Genomic DNA, 16,688 nt, shown 5'->3' with positions numbered 1-16,688 from the left:
AGCAATTTTTTTTTTCTTCGTTTTTTGAAAAATCTTTGTTCACGAACATTATAGATTGGATGAAAATATGAACATTTAATAAAGACACTTTGTGATAAATATTTTTATTTTGGCGAAAAAACGCTCGAAGAAGTAATATATAACAATTATCGTGTTTTTCGAGTGTATTTTGAGGTTTTAGATATTAGGGTTTAGATATTAGGGTTTAGAAATTTAGAGTTTAGGGTTTAGATATAGTTTTTAACACGAACGGTTTAGAGTTTAGGGTTTAGGGTTTTGAGTTTAGGGTTTACGGTTTAGGGACTAAACCCAAAACACCAAACCCTAAACCCTAAACTCTAAATCGGGCTAAATTTTACTTCACAAAACATGAAGAAAAAAAACGTTAACATTCTTCACGATCAATATTATCTTGAATGTTATTTTTGTCGATCGTTTTCTCGCCTAAATAATAACATTCATCACGAAGTGTCTTTTTTAAATGTTTATATTTTCGTGTGATCTTGATGCCTGAAAAAAAAATTCAAAAAAAGGGAAAAAAAATTAAATTTCCTTCCCCCCAACTTTTCCCGATTGGTTACTTCCCCATTGATCATGCCCATATATATATATATATATATATATATATATATATATATATATATATATATATATATATATACTTTCTAATAAATTACTAAAATGATGATGTCATCCTAACTCTATTTTGACCCATCATTTGACACATGTCATCTTCACAATAATCATAGTGATGTCATTAATATTTTAATAATTTATATAAATAAATAAAACAATTTAGGAAATAACTATTACCATAATTGAAAAAACAAGTTTTTAAATCTATCATTTTTTTCTTAAAATATTAAAATTTAATTTTATAATGAGACTTACACTCCATAAGCTTTAAAAAATCTACTAATTTTGTTTTAAGAATATTAAAAGAAGTTTACTATTGTATAGTATGATTTTGTATTTTTAGTGCAAGTGCTATTAAAGTCATTAATTTTTAGCTATGTTTAACAATTGTCTTTTAAATCTTCATATGAGAATATTTATTAAAAGTTTGATAGGTCATGTGTTGTACATTTAATTCATATCTCTAAAATGATAATGTCATAAATAAATCTTATTTAAGCTTAAAAAAATTCTAAAATAAAAGAGAAAATTTTAAACCCCATGATGATGTCATTAAAATAATTAATTGCATTTAAAAAAAATAACAGGTTAATTGTATAATATATGAAGTATAATGTACAACTTTATGAAAAAACATCTCATTACCATATGTACAATATTTGAGACATTATGTACAACCTTATGATAAAACACATTCATAACTATATGCATAAACTTTAAAACAAATAGTACATTTTTTTACAAAACACACCATAATAATATAATAATAATTATTATTATATTATTATTCAAATGTGAGTTCTCTTTACGGGATTAATTACGTTATATATGTATACGAAATACACGTTTCAAAAAAAGATGTAGTGTATGCTTTTATGACAAGAAAAATAGTAATTGTGATAAAAATTGAAAGATGGTGGTCAGAGAATAAATGTAGTTCAGTTATTCTGATCAATTTAAGTACGTCAATATGTTTGTAAAAACGACAACTTTCTTAGTCGGAATCCGTGATTTCACGGGTTATTAAACTAAATGACTTTAACATTTACGTTCACTTAATACCTAAAATATATCATATTAAATTGTTTCGTTTAGATAAACCCGTGGTTTCACGGGTCATTTCACTATATATATATATATATATATATATATATATATATATATATATATATATATATATATATATATATATATATATATATATATACTAGATTTAAGAGCTCGTGCGTTGCACGGGGAACTTATAATCAAAATAAATCAAAACGTAAAATGTTGTATCATTTGAAGTTATGATTAGGACAGTCTCACAAGTATCGTTGTGAATCAAATAAACAGAAAATTTAATATCATTTAAAGTTATTAATTATCGTTCGAAACGTTTATTCCCTAATTTTTGGAAGCAATCTCTCTATCCATCGAATAGAAAGGGAGATGATTTTCTCTACTTTTGAGAGTGCTTTTACTCTAGGTGGAGAAATGAATTATCTTTATTCTCGGATAGGGGAAGGATTCTCTACATCTCACATCTCCCATACACCACTTATGTTGTTGTATTGTTATTGTTAGCAGCTATTAGATACACTATACATGTGATACTCGCTTGAGATTGACAATATTGATAGTCCTTGTCCATTGGTTATAGTTTGGGTCACCGATTGTAACAAATGCTTCACCGTTTTGTGTGCATCCTGTATAATGTGTTAGAAAAGGAGGTGTTAGGTCAATGTAGATAGACAGGAGCAGATGTATTATTAAGACAGGAGGTATGGAACCAAATAGCACACCATAAACAATAACCAATATCATCAATTAATACCAAAAAGGAAAACAAAACAAACTATGTTATAATTGTACATAAGTTCAATAACACATAAGGATCAAATCAAGCAACATCAATAAAAATACTTTGAGGTGCAAACGTAGAAGAAATTGAATGTGGCAAACTGAAAAGAGGAAAGACACCAGCTGCATATTTAAGATCAAAAGTCATAAACAAAAACAACCATCTATGTCACCACACCATAGATAAAACAAAATATCAAAAACGCTAGTTAAACTATACTACATAAGAAACAAACACAAAAAAAGTCGAAGTTCTCTTACAGTATTTTCGAGTTTAGCTTCCTTCACCTGCATGACAAAAAAGGAGAAATAAGAAATAAAATATAGTGAGTTACCGAAACTATAAACCCTAAACTATAACTACAACCCGACATGAGATAACAAAAGATTATCAAATTCGACATAAAACATACTCTTATCAAGATAATAAAGACTCGGCTACTATAAAAAATCAAGATAAAGACTCGCCTACTATAACAATTCGTTAATCCAAATCCCTAATTCGATTCCAGAAACTTTAGCACATGATAACACCACAACATTGTAATTCTACCGTTGAAATTATAGCAATCCGATGAAGACAATTAATGAACTAAGTAATAGATAAATTAGTTTTAAGAACAAGCCCTAAACTAACCGATATCTATATACCTCCCAATCAGTACAACCCACGACTCGAAATCTTATACAGTCATTTCATCAAACATCATGTGTGCATTGAGCATAACTCACACGTCAAGAACATGATCAATACACGACTAAACATAATAATATGGTTTTCATGTGTGAATTACCGCATATATTGATTACGCAAATGAAGAAGACGTTTAGGATTGAAACAAATAAATAAACAATCCATGTTAAGATTGAAAATTTAAAGTCCAAAGTTCAGATTCGAGTATTTAAACGACAAAATTTCACTCATCGTCCTGAACTTTACATCAAATTTGACTCCTCGTCCTTTTTTTTTTTTTTTTTGTGCATCCCTCGTCCCTAATGTATCACAATTCTACATCTCTCGTCCTTTTTTTACTACTCGTCCTTATTCTTTCTGTCAATTCTAGAGGGATGTAGAATTGTGATACATTAGGGACGAGGGATGCACAAAAAAAAGAGAAAGGACGAGGAGTCAAATTTGATATAAAGTTCAGGGATAAAGAATGAAATTTTGTCTATTTAAACCCTAGAAATCGCTGATTTAGTGTTTAAAAGGAAGAAGAAGAAACGTAATAACTGGAATATTACCTACTGGATCTGCAGACAATTAAAAATTTAATCCTGCTTTTGAACGAATCTGATTGAAGACGGAGGGATAACAGATAAATAATTTGAATCGAGTATGTCTATTCATACAATATTCAATTTTAACGGATCAAATCGTTCAATCGAGGATCAAATCGTGACAATTTATAGAGCTCGGACACATAAATCCTTTTGTACCTGATTTACATATTCGCGAATATGGTTCTTATTATTTAATCGATTGAAGAAATCTGATAGAAGCTGATTAAAGAAATTGTGACGATTAAGAGTTCGATTGAAGAACCCTATTAAGAGCCGATGAGAGAGGCTGTGAAGGATTTGGCATTTGTGGTGGATTTGAACATTGATTTTGTTAACCCTAGTTTGAGTCTTAAATTAGGATTAACTAAATGATTGCCACGGATTTTTCTTCACGATATATATATATATATATATATATATATATATATATATATATATATATATATATATATATATATATATATGGTGAGGATCCATGAAGAACTCATAGTAGTAGAGAACTCATGGAACTCGTGCAGATTAACTAAATCTGCGTGCAGATTCACATATTTTTTAATTTTTATTTTTTTTTGCAGATTTTTTTTTTCTGTTCAGATTTTTTTTTTTTTTTTTTTTTGCAGATTCAGTCAATCTGCGTGCAGATTGACGATTTTTTCCAGTTTTTTTTTTTTTTTACAGATCGACTTTTTTCAGTTTTTTTTATGCAGATTGAGTCAATCTGCGTTTTTTTTTTTGCAGTTTTTTTTTTTTGCAGATCGACTTTTTTCTGTGCAGATTTGACTTTTTTTTGTGCAGATTGAGTCAATCTGCGTGCAGATTGACTTTTTTTGCAGTTTTTTTTTTTTTTTTTTTGCAGATTCACTTTTTTTTCTGTGCAGATTCGCTGTTTTTTTTTTTGCAGTTTTTTTTTTTCCAGATTGTATTTTTTTTTCATAGATTGAAGTTCAATCTATGAGTTCTATGGGTTCTCTACATACTCTAGTTCTCTAGGGATCCTTTCACTATATATATATATATATATATATATATATATATATATATATATATATATATATATATATATATATATATATATATATATATATATATATATTGTTTTATAATGCATCTGATCAACTGATGAATTACAGAATCTTCTATTATCCTTAATCTTCTTGTTGCATTTTTAATGGATATATTAAACCTCAACCGAAACGACTACAATTTGCATTGGTAATAGTATGCAAAGAAAAATGGTATGTCATATGTTTACTCAATTTTACATATAGTTAAAGTAATGCAGGAAAGATAATTATGAGAGAAATTAGAAAATTGATTTGATTGGTTATTGTCATATTTCAGAGGGGACGAAGATTTTCTTAAGACTTGTTGTAGCGGTTGCCAAGCAACGGCGTCCCCGCCTATGTGGCATGGGGCAACGCCTCCCCTTTCAAATATCGTGGTGTTGGATGACCAAGAAGATGGTATGCGCGTGGCCTAATCCAGCAACGGGGTGGTTTCCCCCTTTTTGTTTTTTATTTTATTTTAAAAATCATATTTTTATCTCCTTTTAATACTTAACCCAATTATATTTTGACACATCACCACAACACTCTCAACCAACACCAAAACCCACACCACCACTACTCCACAAAAACAACTCACACGTCCTAGTCATCAAAAAGGTACAAAAAGCAACTCACGCCCCCAACCACTACAAATAGTCTAAAAGCGTTTACATTCGCTCTAAAAAATTCTCTGTTCTTCCATGAAAATACAACCTTTTGAGTCATAGGCTTTTGGGTTGAGATCAAAATCTGGAGGTTTTGAACAACACATGAATACTTTTGATAAATCTGAAAATTTCAAATACATTGGGGGACAAAATTAAAATATTTAAAATCTTTACACTGAAAATTTCAACTTTAGTGTGAGGAGTTGGCCTTGCCCCTATGTATTTTCGCCTATGGTTGGCTTTTGCTTAATAATGTGTTTTATCAAATTTTAAAAGCTCACTAAATTTGATTAATAGGGAGTAATTAGTACGGAGTAATGAATTATATATGTTACATTTTTGTCATAATAATAAAAATAAAGGAAAAAGTGGTTAAAATTTTACATTGATCACATTAAAAAGGGGGGGAAAAAATACAACTTATGAATAATGAAATTCCAAAAAACATAAAGTGATTGAAAGGAATGTCATCAACCTCGTGCTATAGCAGCCGTTCATTATTGTCTATATAATGAACATTATTGCGTAACAAGTACTCCGTACTAATATGATCTTATATATCTTGGATATATACATGATGTGATCGATACATGGTACCTCAAGAAAACAAGAAAACAACAAATCGAATTCGACAGTGACAATACGTGTCGAAACATAAAACATTTCATGACACGTTTTTTTCGTTTCTAGCTAAGTGACAAGAACCAATGGTAGATATATACATGCGCATTCATGTACTACTCATATGCATATCATCTTCCCTTCTCAAAACTTAACACAAATATGCCAACTTCAAATCCCAACTCCCTTGTTAACAATGAGTATCATCTTAATGATCTCATTAACCAAGCTAGACCATTTCTTCGAGAAAACCTCGAGTCCGTTGACTCAAACCTACCAAACCTTTTGACCATCTTACGCTCAGCCGGTGCTGGCGAATGCTGGCACCGGCTAGGAACCTTTCTTGACCACCTTTACCATGTCTACCGCATACTAAAACTTTGGAAAGCACCTGACTACGTTTGCCTTTTCGGTCTTTTTCATTCAGTTTATTCCAACTCATATCATGACCTTGCAATTTTTGACCCGGTGACCGATAGGGAAACTGTCCGTAATCATGTTGGCTCGGTCGCTGAGTGTTTGATTCATTTGTTTTGCATCATACCTCGTCACACTCTCATTCATGATGATCTTGTGTTCCGTTATACGGATTCCGAGCTCCGTGAACACCTCCTAGCTTCCGAAAAATCTTTACATTGCATCAAAGAGAATTCTGGTAATTTAATTAAATTTACCACATTCATGGACATATTAATTTTTACACATATATATAGTGGTTCTCCTCACGTAAGTCTCAAGTTCAAACCTCGCTTAATATGCATATTTTGCGATGACCAAGAAAAGGGCCATAAACAGTAAGGGATAACTGCTTAGACAATACTTCACTTTTCGGGTGGCCCAAACATTTGCGTTTAGTCGTTTACCCATTTGTGTTTGTAAAAACATGATCATATATTCCATAGATGTACTAAAGTGTAAGCGGCTTAACCAGGTTATCTTGTAACAATTATTGCCCATTTTTCACGCCGCTCTTATATCAATAGGATTATAAGTAGGATCAAAGTAGCCAGTGGCGGAATCAGAAATTTTTTTCACCGAGGGAGAAACTTTTTTAAAAGCGTTCACATTCAATGTAAAATTTTTTCTTTCATTCTTCCATGAAAATACAACCTTGTAGGTCATAGGCTTTTGAGTTGGGGGCAAAATCTAGAGACTTTTGAATAAAATATGAGAGCTTTTGGGGGCAAAATCAAACTTTAAGCCCGAAAATTGCAAATTCACCGGGGACAAAATCAAAAAATTCAAAATTTTAACAATGTAAGTTTCAAATCCACTCGGGGCGGGCACCACTTCCTGCCCTATGTAGTTCCACACATGAAAGTAGCCTGACCATTTCCGTTTACCCGCTCACTTATGTTTACAAATATATGATCATATATTCCATAGATATACTGGCTTAACCTAGTTATCTCGTAACAATTTTTGACCATTTCTCTTGCTACCCTTATATTAACAGGATTATAAGTAGGATCGAAGTGAAATTAAACAAGTACAATTTGTATGTTTCTTATAGTAAAAGAAGAAAACTGGAGGAAGAAGTTGCAGGAAATTGTTCCAGCATCTGGAATCAAAGTAAAACACATCCGAACGGGAGAACTGGTGGTTCTTCCTAGAAGGGTGCTTGCGGTTTTCCTTCTAATGACCATAGCAGATTTTGGTGACCAGTTTTATGGTTATCAAGACGCCTTGTATGACAACACTGATGGTCGTCTCGAGTTCACTGGAAACACTAATTTCGACACGTTATGGCCTGGAAATGGAAAACCAGGATGTTATTTGAATCTGATATCGAAAATGGCCGCAATCTACACTCTGATAATTCGAGAAGAAGAGATTTACATGGAGGAACGTAAAAGAGGCCACCATGAAAATGGGCTTGCAGGTTGCAACTATTTTTTTTAGTTACTCGTATTATTTTTGTAGAAAATAGTAGTATAAAGTTACTAACTTTTAACTTTATTTTGGATCGGTTACTGAATGCAGGTGAGGACAGAGATGAACATATCGAGCTAGTGATTCCGCCTGTTTTCGACAAATGCACAAAGATTCTTGAACCGAGTGAGTTAATAGTGTCAAGAGACTTGTACTGGGAGGCAGTTAATGCATCAGGGTCAAAGAAGGAAGAGGGTGAAGAGGTGTTAATGAAATGTATTGAGAAGAACCCATTTGTGGGTGAACCACATGTGTTATTGAGCCAGTTTTATGTTAGCAGAGGAAGGTTTGAAGAAGGTGAAAGAGAGGCTGAAAAGGGTTTGAGTCTTTTATTGGAATGGGGGTGTCCATGGGACAAAAGGATCTCATGGGAAGGGTGGGTTTCTTGGTGCAGGACCCTGTTAAGCAAGGCTAAACAGAGGTCTTGGCCTAATACTTCATGGGGGATTATTAGTTTGGGTCTTGTTAAGTAGATTTTGTAATTTTAATCTTATTGTTGCATTTGTAAGATTCCAAATGAGCCTACTTTGTAAGAAATTAAATTAATAAAATAAATTTACTGCACAGTGATATGTGCAGTCCTATAACAATATCCACCTGCAAAACATGGCATAAAAAATAAATAAAACAATATTGCACTCACTATACTCTTATTTCCTTAGATCCCAACCCTAATAGATCTCACCACTCAAAATCAAACATGCCATTCAATGAATATATTGATGCCCTTATTTAATCAGCCTATCCTTTTCTCAGTCCATAGGTCGATTCAGTAGACAAGAAGCTACCAACTCTCTTGAACCCATCTTACGCTCAGCTGGAGCGTAAGAGTGGTGGCACCGGCTAGGTACCTTCCTTGACCACCTCTACCATGTCTATCACAATTCGATCCACCTTCTAGGTCTTATTTGTTGGGTGTACACTAATTTGTATAATGGCATTCCATTGCTTGACCCTGTAACAGGCCGGGACATGGTGCAGCGACCATTTTGGACCCGAATAAGAAACCATGTATCAAACCCGACCCATACCCGGCGGGTATCTATTTACTTACTAATTGTTACGTTATCGGTTTTCCCCACGGGTAAACATGATCCTCATTTACTTACTCTCATGTTAACGGGTATTCCTGTGGGTATCAAATATCTCTGTTACTAGTCATTCTCATTCATCATTCACCTATTTCAATTTTTGTTTCAACAATGCTATTAGAATGAGTAATAAATTTAAACTATATATAACTACTTAACAATACTACAAATACCACATTGTAGCTTATATTATTATTAATATTAATTTTTAAATTATTGAAATCTCCACTGCTCGGTATACAGGTCGGGTGTATGAGTTTGTATCCAAACCCGTCCCCAGACTCAAACCCGCAATTTTTTTTATCCCGAATACCCGGCCCTAAACCTGGCCCAAAAGTGTTGGATTTCGGGTTTACCCGTCATGTACGAGTCTTTTTGTCATCCCTCTCACGCCTGATGCTTTTGTATTTCGCTACACGCCTACACTGATTATGCACTCCAAATACATCTCCAAGCTTCTGAAAATTCTTTTAAAAAAACAGATTTGTGTAAAGAAGAACGGTTGGAAATAAGCTGCAGACACTAGTGAAGGCCACCGGAATTAGAATGAACCACATCAGAACCGGTGAACTAATGATGGTTTCTAGAAGGCTGGTCGTGATTTTCTTCCCATGACCATGGCTAATTATGTTCACAAATTTTCAGTTATCAATAAACAATGTTTGAAAACACCAATGGTCTTATGGTTACCTGCGAGCGGAAAGTATGACAAGTCATGGAACCGTTTACAAGAATGGCAACCCTTTACACTTAACTGATGCGAGAAGAAGACATGTTCATAGCAAAAAGAAAAAGAGACGGCCATCGAAACAGGGTTGCAGGTGAAGACGGAGATGAAGATATAGAACTAGCTGCCAGAGACAGTGTCCGGATGTGTTGTAACGGTTGGATATTGCTAAAATCAATTACAGTATTATGCAAATCCTGTGTATATAAGGATTTATAATAGTAGGTATAATATTATCTGATAGATAGAAACAGGTTTCTTGCAGTTACTCCTAAACTGATTATCAAACGTTACATTATACACAAATGCTAAAAGCTTAATATTTGGGACTTGACAACACAATAATAAGATAACCACATTCAACATGCAATCCCAAATACCCGCATGAGAACAGATTCAATTAGATAATTGCATAAAAATACTTGATCAGTTATAATCTCTCCATAAACAACAAATGATTCAATAAAACATTTTTTAGTTCAAAACATTGAATGACTTGACTGATACCTGAGGATTATTCAGTCATCTTCTTGCATATTATCAGGCTTTCTTCTAGCCTGCACAGCCAAACGTGCATCCCTCTCCCTCTCATATTCACGATAATCTGCACGCTGCAAAAACGAGACTTTATCTAAATACTGATTTCCACTCTTCTTGTAATTTTCAAGCTCTTCATCCAAACGGTTATCTTCCTTAAACTCTCCCCAGTCCTTTTTCGTCTTATCAAGAACACTTAGTTTCGGTTTCTTCCTAATTTGCTCAAGAATCGCATCAACTGCTGACGGTGCACCACTCCCTCCTGCACCTTTTTCTTTCTCTGATGTTTCTTTTGTATTGGCATCAACTAGCTTCTTTACTTCAATGGATTCCCCTGCAAAATCTCTCACTTCTCTCACCTGCAAAATCAACCCTCAAAAATATTATTATTAAATTATATATAATACATATTAACTAATGCAAGATGTTGCATGCTTTAGTAAGAAATGGTATTTAAGTTGAAAGATGGTTAATTTTAGTATATTTTACATTATAGTCATGAAGTTCATACTTTTTAACTGAACCAACAATGAATTTACCTCAACTTTTCCTCTTCCTGCAACAGCCGCCGCATTGGCGGCATCTTTGACGGCAGAAAGGGCGGCCGCTGCAACCTTTAATGCCTCTGCACCCATACTGCCTTGTCTATCATCTGGTTTTAAAGCTGGTACTGGTTGGATAGGTGAAGTCTTCTTTTGACCAAGTCCAAGAACTGTCATCCAACTCTAATGAAAATGAATTCAAACGTATGAATACGTCTATCTAAAATTACTCATTATAAAAAAAGGAAAGAAAACAGAGACTCACAGATGATGAAGGTTTTGAAGAAGGTTTAGATGAAGCTCCCTTTGTATTTGTAGTAGACTTCTTTAAGATAGAATTTAGCTGCTGGGTTGAAATCCCTTTATTCATCTGCTGCCAAACAGCATCAACTCTAGCATTTTTTTCTGACAGCACATAACAAATTTTAACTACATAATCTCACTTAATTAGCTTGCCTAGATCGAAACCATACTTTCGACTTATACTTTATACAGCCTAATTGACCATCTAAGAGTTAAGAGTCGACCTAAATACTAGTACTTGAAAACAAGGAGAGAAAAATAATGCATACTGTTCTTAAATTCTGCTGGAAATCATCTTAATTAATCATTTCAAGTTTCAACCAACAGTTACATTCTCGTTTCATCCTTTGGCATTTCAACAAACACTTGGTGTGCATACTTGCACATATTAGAAACATAAAAAAAAAAAAAAAAAAAAAAAAAAAAAAAAAAAACCTTACAATAAAAAGAAGCTACAATATGTAATCAATCATGAATTCACCTATGTTCTAATCTTTACAATTGCAACTATAATAAAAGTTCAGAACAAGGAATCATGTACATACCAGGAGCAATATGTGGATTTGCTTGTGTGGCAAGCGGAGGTATGGGCTGGGTTACATTAGTGGCGGACTGCGGCGGTTGATCACCGGAAAATTTGACGGACGTGGTCGATTGCTGTTCGGTCATTATTATTAAGGATTTTGAACAGAAATTTAACCTAGAAGTAATGCTTTCAGTTACCCGTCGTTAATTGAAGTAAATCAGCAAAGATATATGGAATTGCAGGTGGCAATAATGGAATCGAAACTGTTGTGCAGAGAATTTGAGGGATGAATTAGGTGATAAGCGTTCGGTGAGGTCTTTAGGGGTTCAGAGTGGTACTGAAGAACTAGGAGAAAACTCTGAGAACTATAAAAGGGTGTGTTTGATATTTTCGCAAAATACGAGGGGAAGAGGTGCAAATTTCAGGCCACTCGCGATGGTGGAGTGAGTGGGAATTGATATTTCCAGTCAACTTTTTTTATAAATTCACCACTTTTTCAAATAACTACCCAAAATACCCTTTAGAATTAATTATACTACTATTTATCTTCTTTGATTATTTGACTCTTTGAATTTGACATTACTTTCCTGTACATCCTTTAGTCTCTCTCTTCTCATATCAATGTTTGTCTCTCACTGTTCTCACCCAATTTTTTTTTTTTTCCTCCACAAGAAACTTGCAATTCTTCACAATAAATTAGCGATTCTATTACTGTATAATTTTACATTTTAATTCTACCATTCAATTTAATCTTGCATGAACTCTCAGGTATATATTTTTGTTTTAATTTCTCAACCTTTTGTTCATGGTCAACCAATTAAAGTCAAACTCATTTCATTGAACTCAAATTGCTACGGAATATAATGGCTTTCTATTCAAATCAAAAAGGGGGTGGGGTTGAATACTACTACCAAATCTTGAGTTAAAAACAATACTCTGTTATTACTTTCTGAGAGCGAAACCGAGACGGATAGTGATAGCGCAGAGTCCGATTCCGATGAAGATTTAATTCAAGAAGGTTATAAAACGCTTAACTTACTCGATTCGCTTGATGCAATGGACGAAGAAGATGAGGCTCGAAATTCTCGTACAATTATTGGAAGAGGCCGGTTACAAAGAGATCGGGTGGATCGAGAGATGCGAGATAAAAGAGCGCATCATGTCCTTCGCAACAATTTGATCGAACGCATTTGGACACTCCCGAATGATTATATTGTTCGAAACAATTAGCGTTATTTATTGTGTTTTTTTTATTTATGTATTGTCTTTTATTTTTTAATTATGTAATGTTTTTAATTTTTAATAATGTAATGTTTTTATTTTATATAATAAAATGTTATTTGTATTTATTTATTGTATTTAAATAATAATTTTAAATTGGTTAAAGTTTAGAATGGAGTGTATGATAGTGAGTATTTAGTGAAAGGAATGTGAAAAGAATGTTAAAGGGTTTGTGCTGATGTGGCAGGGAAAATGATAATGAAAGAATTGAATGATAGTAAGTGACCTTAGTTAAAGGGTTTGTCCTAATAAAGTATGCAAGCTTCTAAAATCCATTTATGGATAAAAGCAAACATCCAGGAGCTAGAATCTTAAGTTTAATGAGAAAATCAAAGTGTTTAATTTTTTTCAAAACCAAGAAAAGCCCTTAGTTTACATTAGAGCTAGTGGGAGCAGAGTAGTCTTCTTGATCTTATAAATTGATGACATATTACTTACTAGAAATAACATTCCAACTTGCAAGACGTCAAGTCTTGGCTTGGAGATTGTATTTCCATAAAGGATCTTGATGAAGCTACTTATATTATTGGAATGAGGATCTATACAATAGATCTAATTGGCTTATTGGTTTGAATCAAAGTACATACATTATCTTGCAGAGATTTAGCATGCAAAACTCCAAGCATGGAGCTTTGCCAAGCATGGAGATTTATGTAACATCCCGTCTTTTTCCGTTTACTTTTCCGTTTAATTATTTAAGTCCGTTATATGTTTATAACACCTCCCGTTAATACGCGTTTTAAATTATCTCGTTTAGGTAATTCACGCACCCGATTAAAACTTGAGGGACCAATCTTGCCATGTGACCAAACTTTTGACTAGGTCAAAGTGGTCAAACCACTCCCATCCATTCATCTTTTTCATTTTCATTTTTCCTTTTCTCTTCATACTTTCCATTTTTCTTTCAATTTTTCAAACAAAGGAATCATCATCTAAATTCGTTCAAGAAAGCTTCAATCAAAACAAATTACATATTTGAACTCCTTGCAACTTCCTCTTCGATTTCATACCGATTACATCTCATTTGGGTAACTTTCTAAAATCACTAGATTTTGTGTTCTTGATGTTTTTTAACTTATAAAGTTGTTAATTAGTGTCTATGGCTCAAGTCTAACATGAATATATGATTTATATGTTCGATCTTGTTATTTTTGATAACTAGCATGAACTTGAAAGTTTGGTGTGTTTGATTGATGATTTGGTTGCTTAAATGTTGTTAAATGTTATAAATGCATGTATTAAATGTGTTCCTAGTATCACTAGCTTCAATTTGATGTGTAGGTTGTTTTAGAAAACTTCATAAACATGATTAGTGATTTTGATGTTGTTGGTTAGGGTTTAATAGAATTGAATGTGAACATTTAATGCATTGAAAGCCATGAATTATTGTTAGTAAGTAGTTAGTTGTATTGTATGCTTGATTATCTACAAAACGGCGTGTTTTATGTATGCATTAAATGCCCGAATCATAAATGTGCACTTGTAAAATTTGAAGCATTAAATGTGTGCATTGATTGATCATTTGATTTGAAAAGTCAATTATTGCAAATAATGTTTTCGGTTGGTGAAATGTGTTTAGTTGGGTTCCTTGTCAAATTAGCTTTCTAACGATATAAGGTGCGAGTTCCAAGTGTTAGCGGTTTGTAAAATATGCTTGAAAGAGTTTTGATTTGGGACTTGAACAATTGAGACTGACCAGGTACCAGCACACGACCAATGCCGCGGCGCGGCAATCCTTGGTCGCGGCGCGACCTAAGCCTTGTCCAGCTTCTGACCTACTTGTCAGTTATACGGAAAATGTTTGGCACGCTATGGACCTCCGATTCACATGAGACTTGTTCTAACATACTTATATATGAATAATTAGCACAGAAAAATAGTTCGGGACCCGACCCGAATGCGTTGACTTTTCGTTGACTTTGACCGTCCAAAGTTTGACTTTTTGTCAAACTTAACCAAATGATTATGCAATCTTTCTAACATGATCCTATACTTGTATCTTGCATGAAACTTGACAATTTGATTCACATGCTACATAATCGAGTCGTATTGAGCCATAGGACTAATTGGACATCTTTGACCTAATCTGTGTTTACCATTATTGATACGACCTATTTGTTTATGTCAAGACTAGCATTGTTCTTTGCACACGTTACTAGTCGAAGTACTTATTTGCTCTTGCACTCAAGGTGAGATCATAGTCCCACTTTTTACTCTTTTGAACTTACTTTTGGGATGAGAAAACATAAACGCTTCTTTTAACTAAGTGAACACAAGTACATGAAAACAAACATTCTACATACGAGTTTAGAACGAAAATCCTCAATTCGATTATCATTAGTTACACTTGACGGTGTAAGCAAGAACTTATGTTATATGGCCATATGGGTTTGACAAACCCTCATTCAGACGGTTCGCTATCGTTATTCGGATGAAATATATTTTCGGGAAACGGTGTATGTTCTAACACTATTGTGATGGGGTACTAAGGAAGGAAACGTTAAGCTTTGATAATTGGGTGCTCGTGAATATTAACTTTTAGAATGTATTACTATTTATCAATGATGCAAATCTTGTGGTTTGACTTACTTTTACTCACTGACTTACTTAAACCTATGATTTCACCAACGTTTTCGTTGACAGATTTCTATGTTTTTCTCAGGTCCTTGAACATTAGGCGATACATGCTTCCGCTCGTTCTTTTTGATACTTGATTTGATGTCGAGTATACTTGCATATGTGGAGCGTCTTTTGACTACTTTAAACTGTGTCGCACGTGTTTCATTTGTACTTTAAACATCGTTATGTACTAGTTATGGAAACTACTTTTGTAAACTTTGAAACATCCACACTTATGAAATGAATGCGACATATTTTCGGTCAAACTTTGTCTTAAAGACTTATGACCATGTAATGGGACCTACGTAGACGGCGCCGTCAAACATGATTTGGTCGGGTCGCAACAGATGGTATCAAAGCATTGGTTGTAGGGATTTAGAGTTCATTGGTGTCGACCCCGAGTCATAGGGTACATTGGTGAGTCTAGACTACAACCGGCATATAGACTTGAAGTAGGAATTACTTGACTACTTGTGTATTATACTCGAACTCGTCTATCATATCTAATTCTTATTCAATCTTAATCTCACGTTACTTGATTTAATTGACGCGCCACCTTGACTATATGAATTAGTGTCGAATGCACATATGAATTAGGGTAATATAATTTCAGGGATTATATTACGGTGACTCATATGAACATTCCGACATTATGACATAAAGAATTTAAGGCGAGTCAAGGAAAATTTCTCTCTACCCTTATTCCATATCATGGTTAGTATTATTAAGAATACTATGTAGTGACCCGAACTTTTCCATGTTTATATATATTAATTGAGATTGATATTTACATGATTAAATGTTTCCAACATGTTAAGCAATCAAACTTGTTAAGACTTGATTAATTGAAATATGTTTCATATAGACAATTGACCACCCAAGTTGACCGGTGATTCACGAACGTTAAAACTTGTAAAAAATATATGATGACATATATATGGATATATATATAGTTAACATGATACTATGATAAGTAAACATATCATTAAGTATATTAACAATGAACTACATATGTAAAAACAAGACTACTAAC

At 33.3% G+C, this 16,688-nt stretch overlaps 2 protein-coding genes across 2 annotated transcripts; one reads left to right on the top strand and one right to left on the bottom strand.

Moving 5' to 3' along the window:
- Positions 1-6,258: 6,258 nt before the first annotated feature.
- LOC139897073 (uncharacterized) lies at positions 6,259-8,544 on the top strand. The gene is made up of 3 exons (XM_071879717.1): positions 6,259-6,752; positions 7,611-7,979; positions 8,081-8,544. Exons 1-3 carry the CDS (start codon positions 6,260-6,262, stop codon positions 8,500-8,502), a joined length of 1,284 nt encoding a protein of 427 aa, XP_071735818.1. The 5' UTR covers position 6,259; the 3' UTR covers positions 8,503-8,544.
- Positions 8,545-10,078: 1,534 nt separating this feature from the next.
- Positions 10,079-12,113, bottom strand: LOC139897071 (uncharacterized). Its single transcript, XM_071879716.1, has 4 exons — positions 11,775-12,113; positions 11,192-11,331; positions 10,924-11,109; positions 10,079-10,743 (listed from the first exon to the last, which is right to left on the bottom strand). Exons 1-4 carry the CDS (start codon positions 11,896-11,898, stop codon positions 10,366-10,368), a joined length of 828 nt encoding a protein of 275 aa, XP_071735817.1. The 5' UTR covers positions 11,899-12,113; the 3' UTR covers positions 10,079-10,365.
- Positions 12,114-16,688: the final 4,575 nt, after the last annotated feature.

Source organism: Rutidosis leptorrhynchoides, chromosome 3 (genome assembly GCF_046630445.1).
Source record: "Rutidosis leptorrhynchoides isolate AG116_Rl617_1_P2 chromosome 3, CSIRO_AGI_Rlap_v1, whole genome shotgun sequence".
In the NCBI taxonomy this organism is placed as follows: domain Eukaryota; kingdom Viridiplantae; phylum Streptophyta; class Magnoliopsida; order Asterales; family Asteraceae; genus Rutidosis; species Rutidosis leptorrhynchoides.
This window is presented reverse-complemented; position numbering and strand designations above follow the sequence as displayed.

What these genes read in the sequence shown, in the direction of transcription:
- LOC139897073 (XM_071879717.1), top strand. Translation starts at nt 6,260, where the DNA reads ATGCCAACTTCAAATCCCAACTCCCTTGTTAACAATGAGTATCATCTT. An exon ending in TTGCATCAAAGAGAATTCTG is followed by an intron (nt 6,753 to 7,610) that starts GTAATTTAATTA and finishes TGTTTCTTATAG; the next exon opens with TAAAAGAAGAAAACTGGAGG. An exon ending in CCATGAAAATGGGCTTGCAG is followed by an intron (nt 7,980 to 8,080) that starts GTTGCAACTATT and finishes TACTGAATGCAG; the next exon opens with GTGAGGACAGAGATGAACAT.
- LOC139897071 (XM_071879716.1), bottom strand. Translation starts at nt 11,898, where the DNA reads ATGACCGAACAGCAATCGACCACGTCCGTCAAATTTTCCGGTGATCAA. An exon ending in CTTCAAAACCTTCATCATCT is followed by an intron (nt 11,110 to 11,191) that starts GTGAGTCTCTGT and finishes CATTTTCATTAG; the next exon opens with AGTTGGATGACAGTTCTTGG. An exon ending in CAGGAAGAGGAAAAGTTGAG is followed by an intron (nt 10,744 to 10,923) that starts GTAAATTCATTG and finishes TTGATTTTGCAG; the next exon opens with GTGAGAGAAGTGAGAGATTT.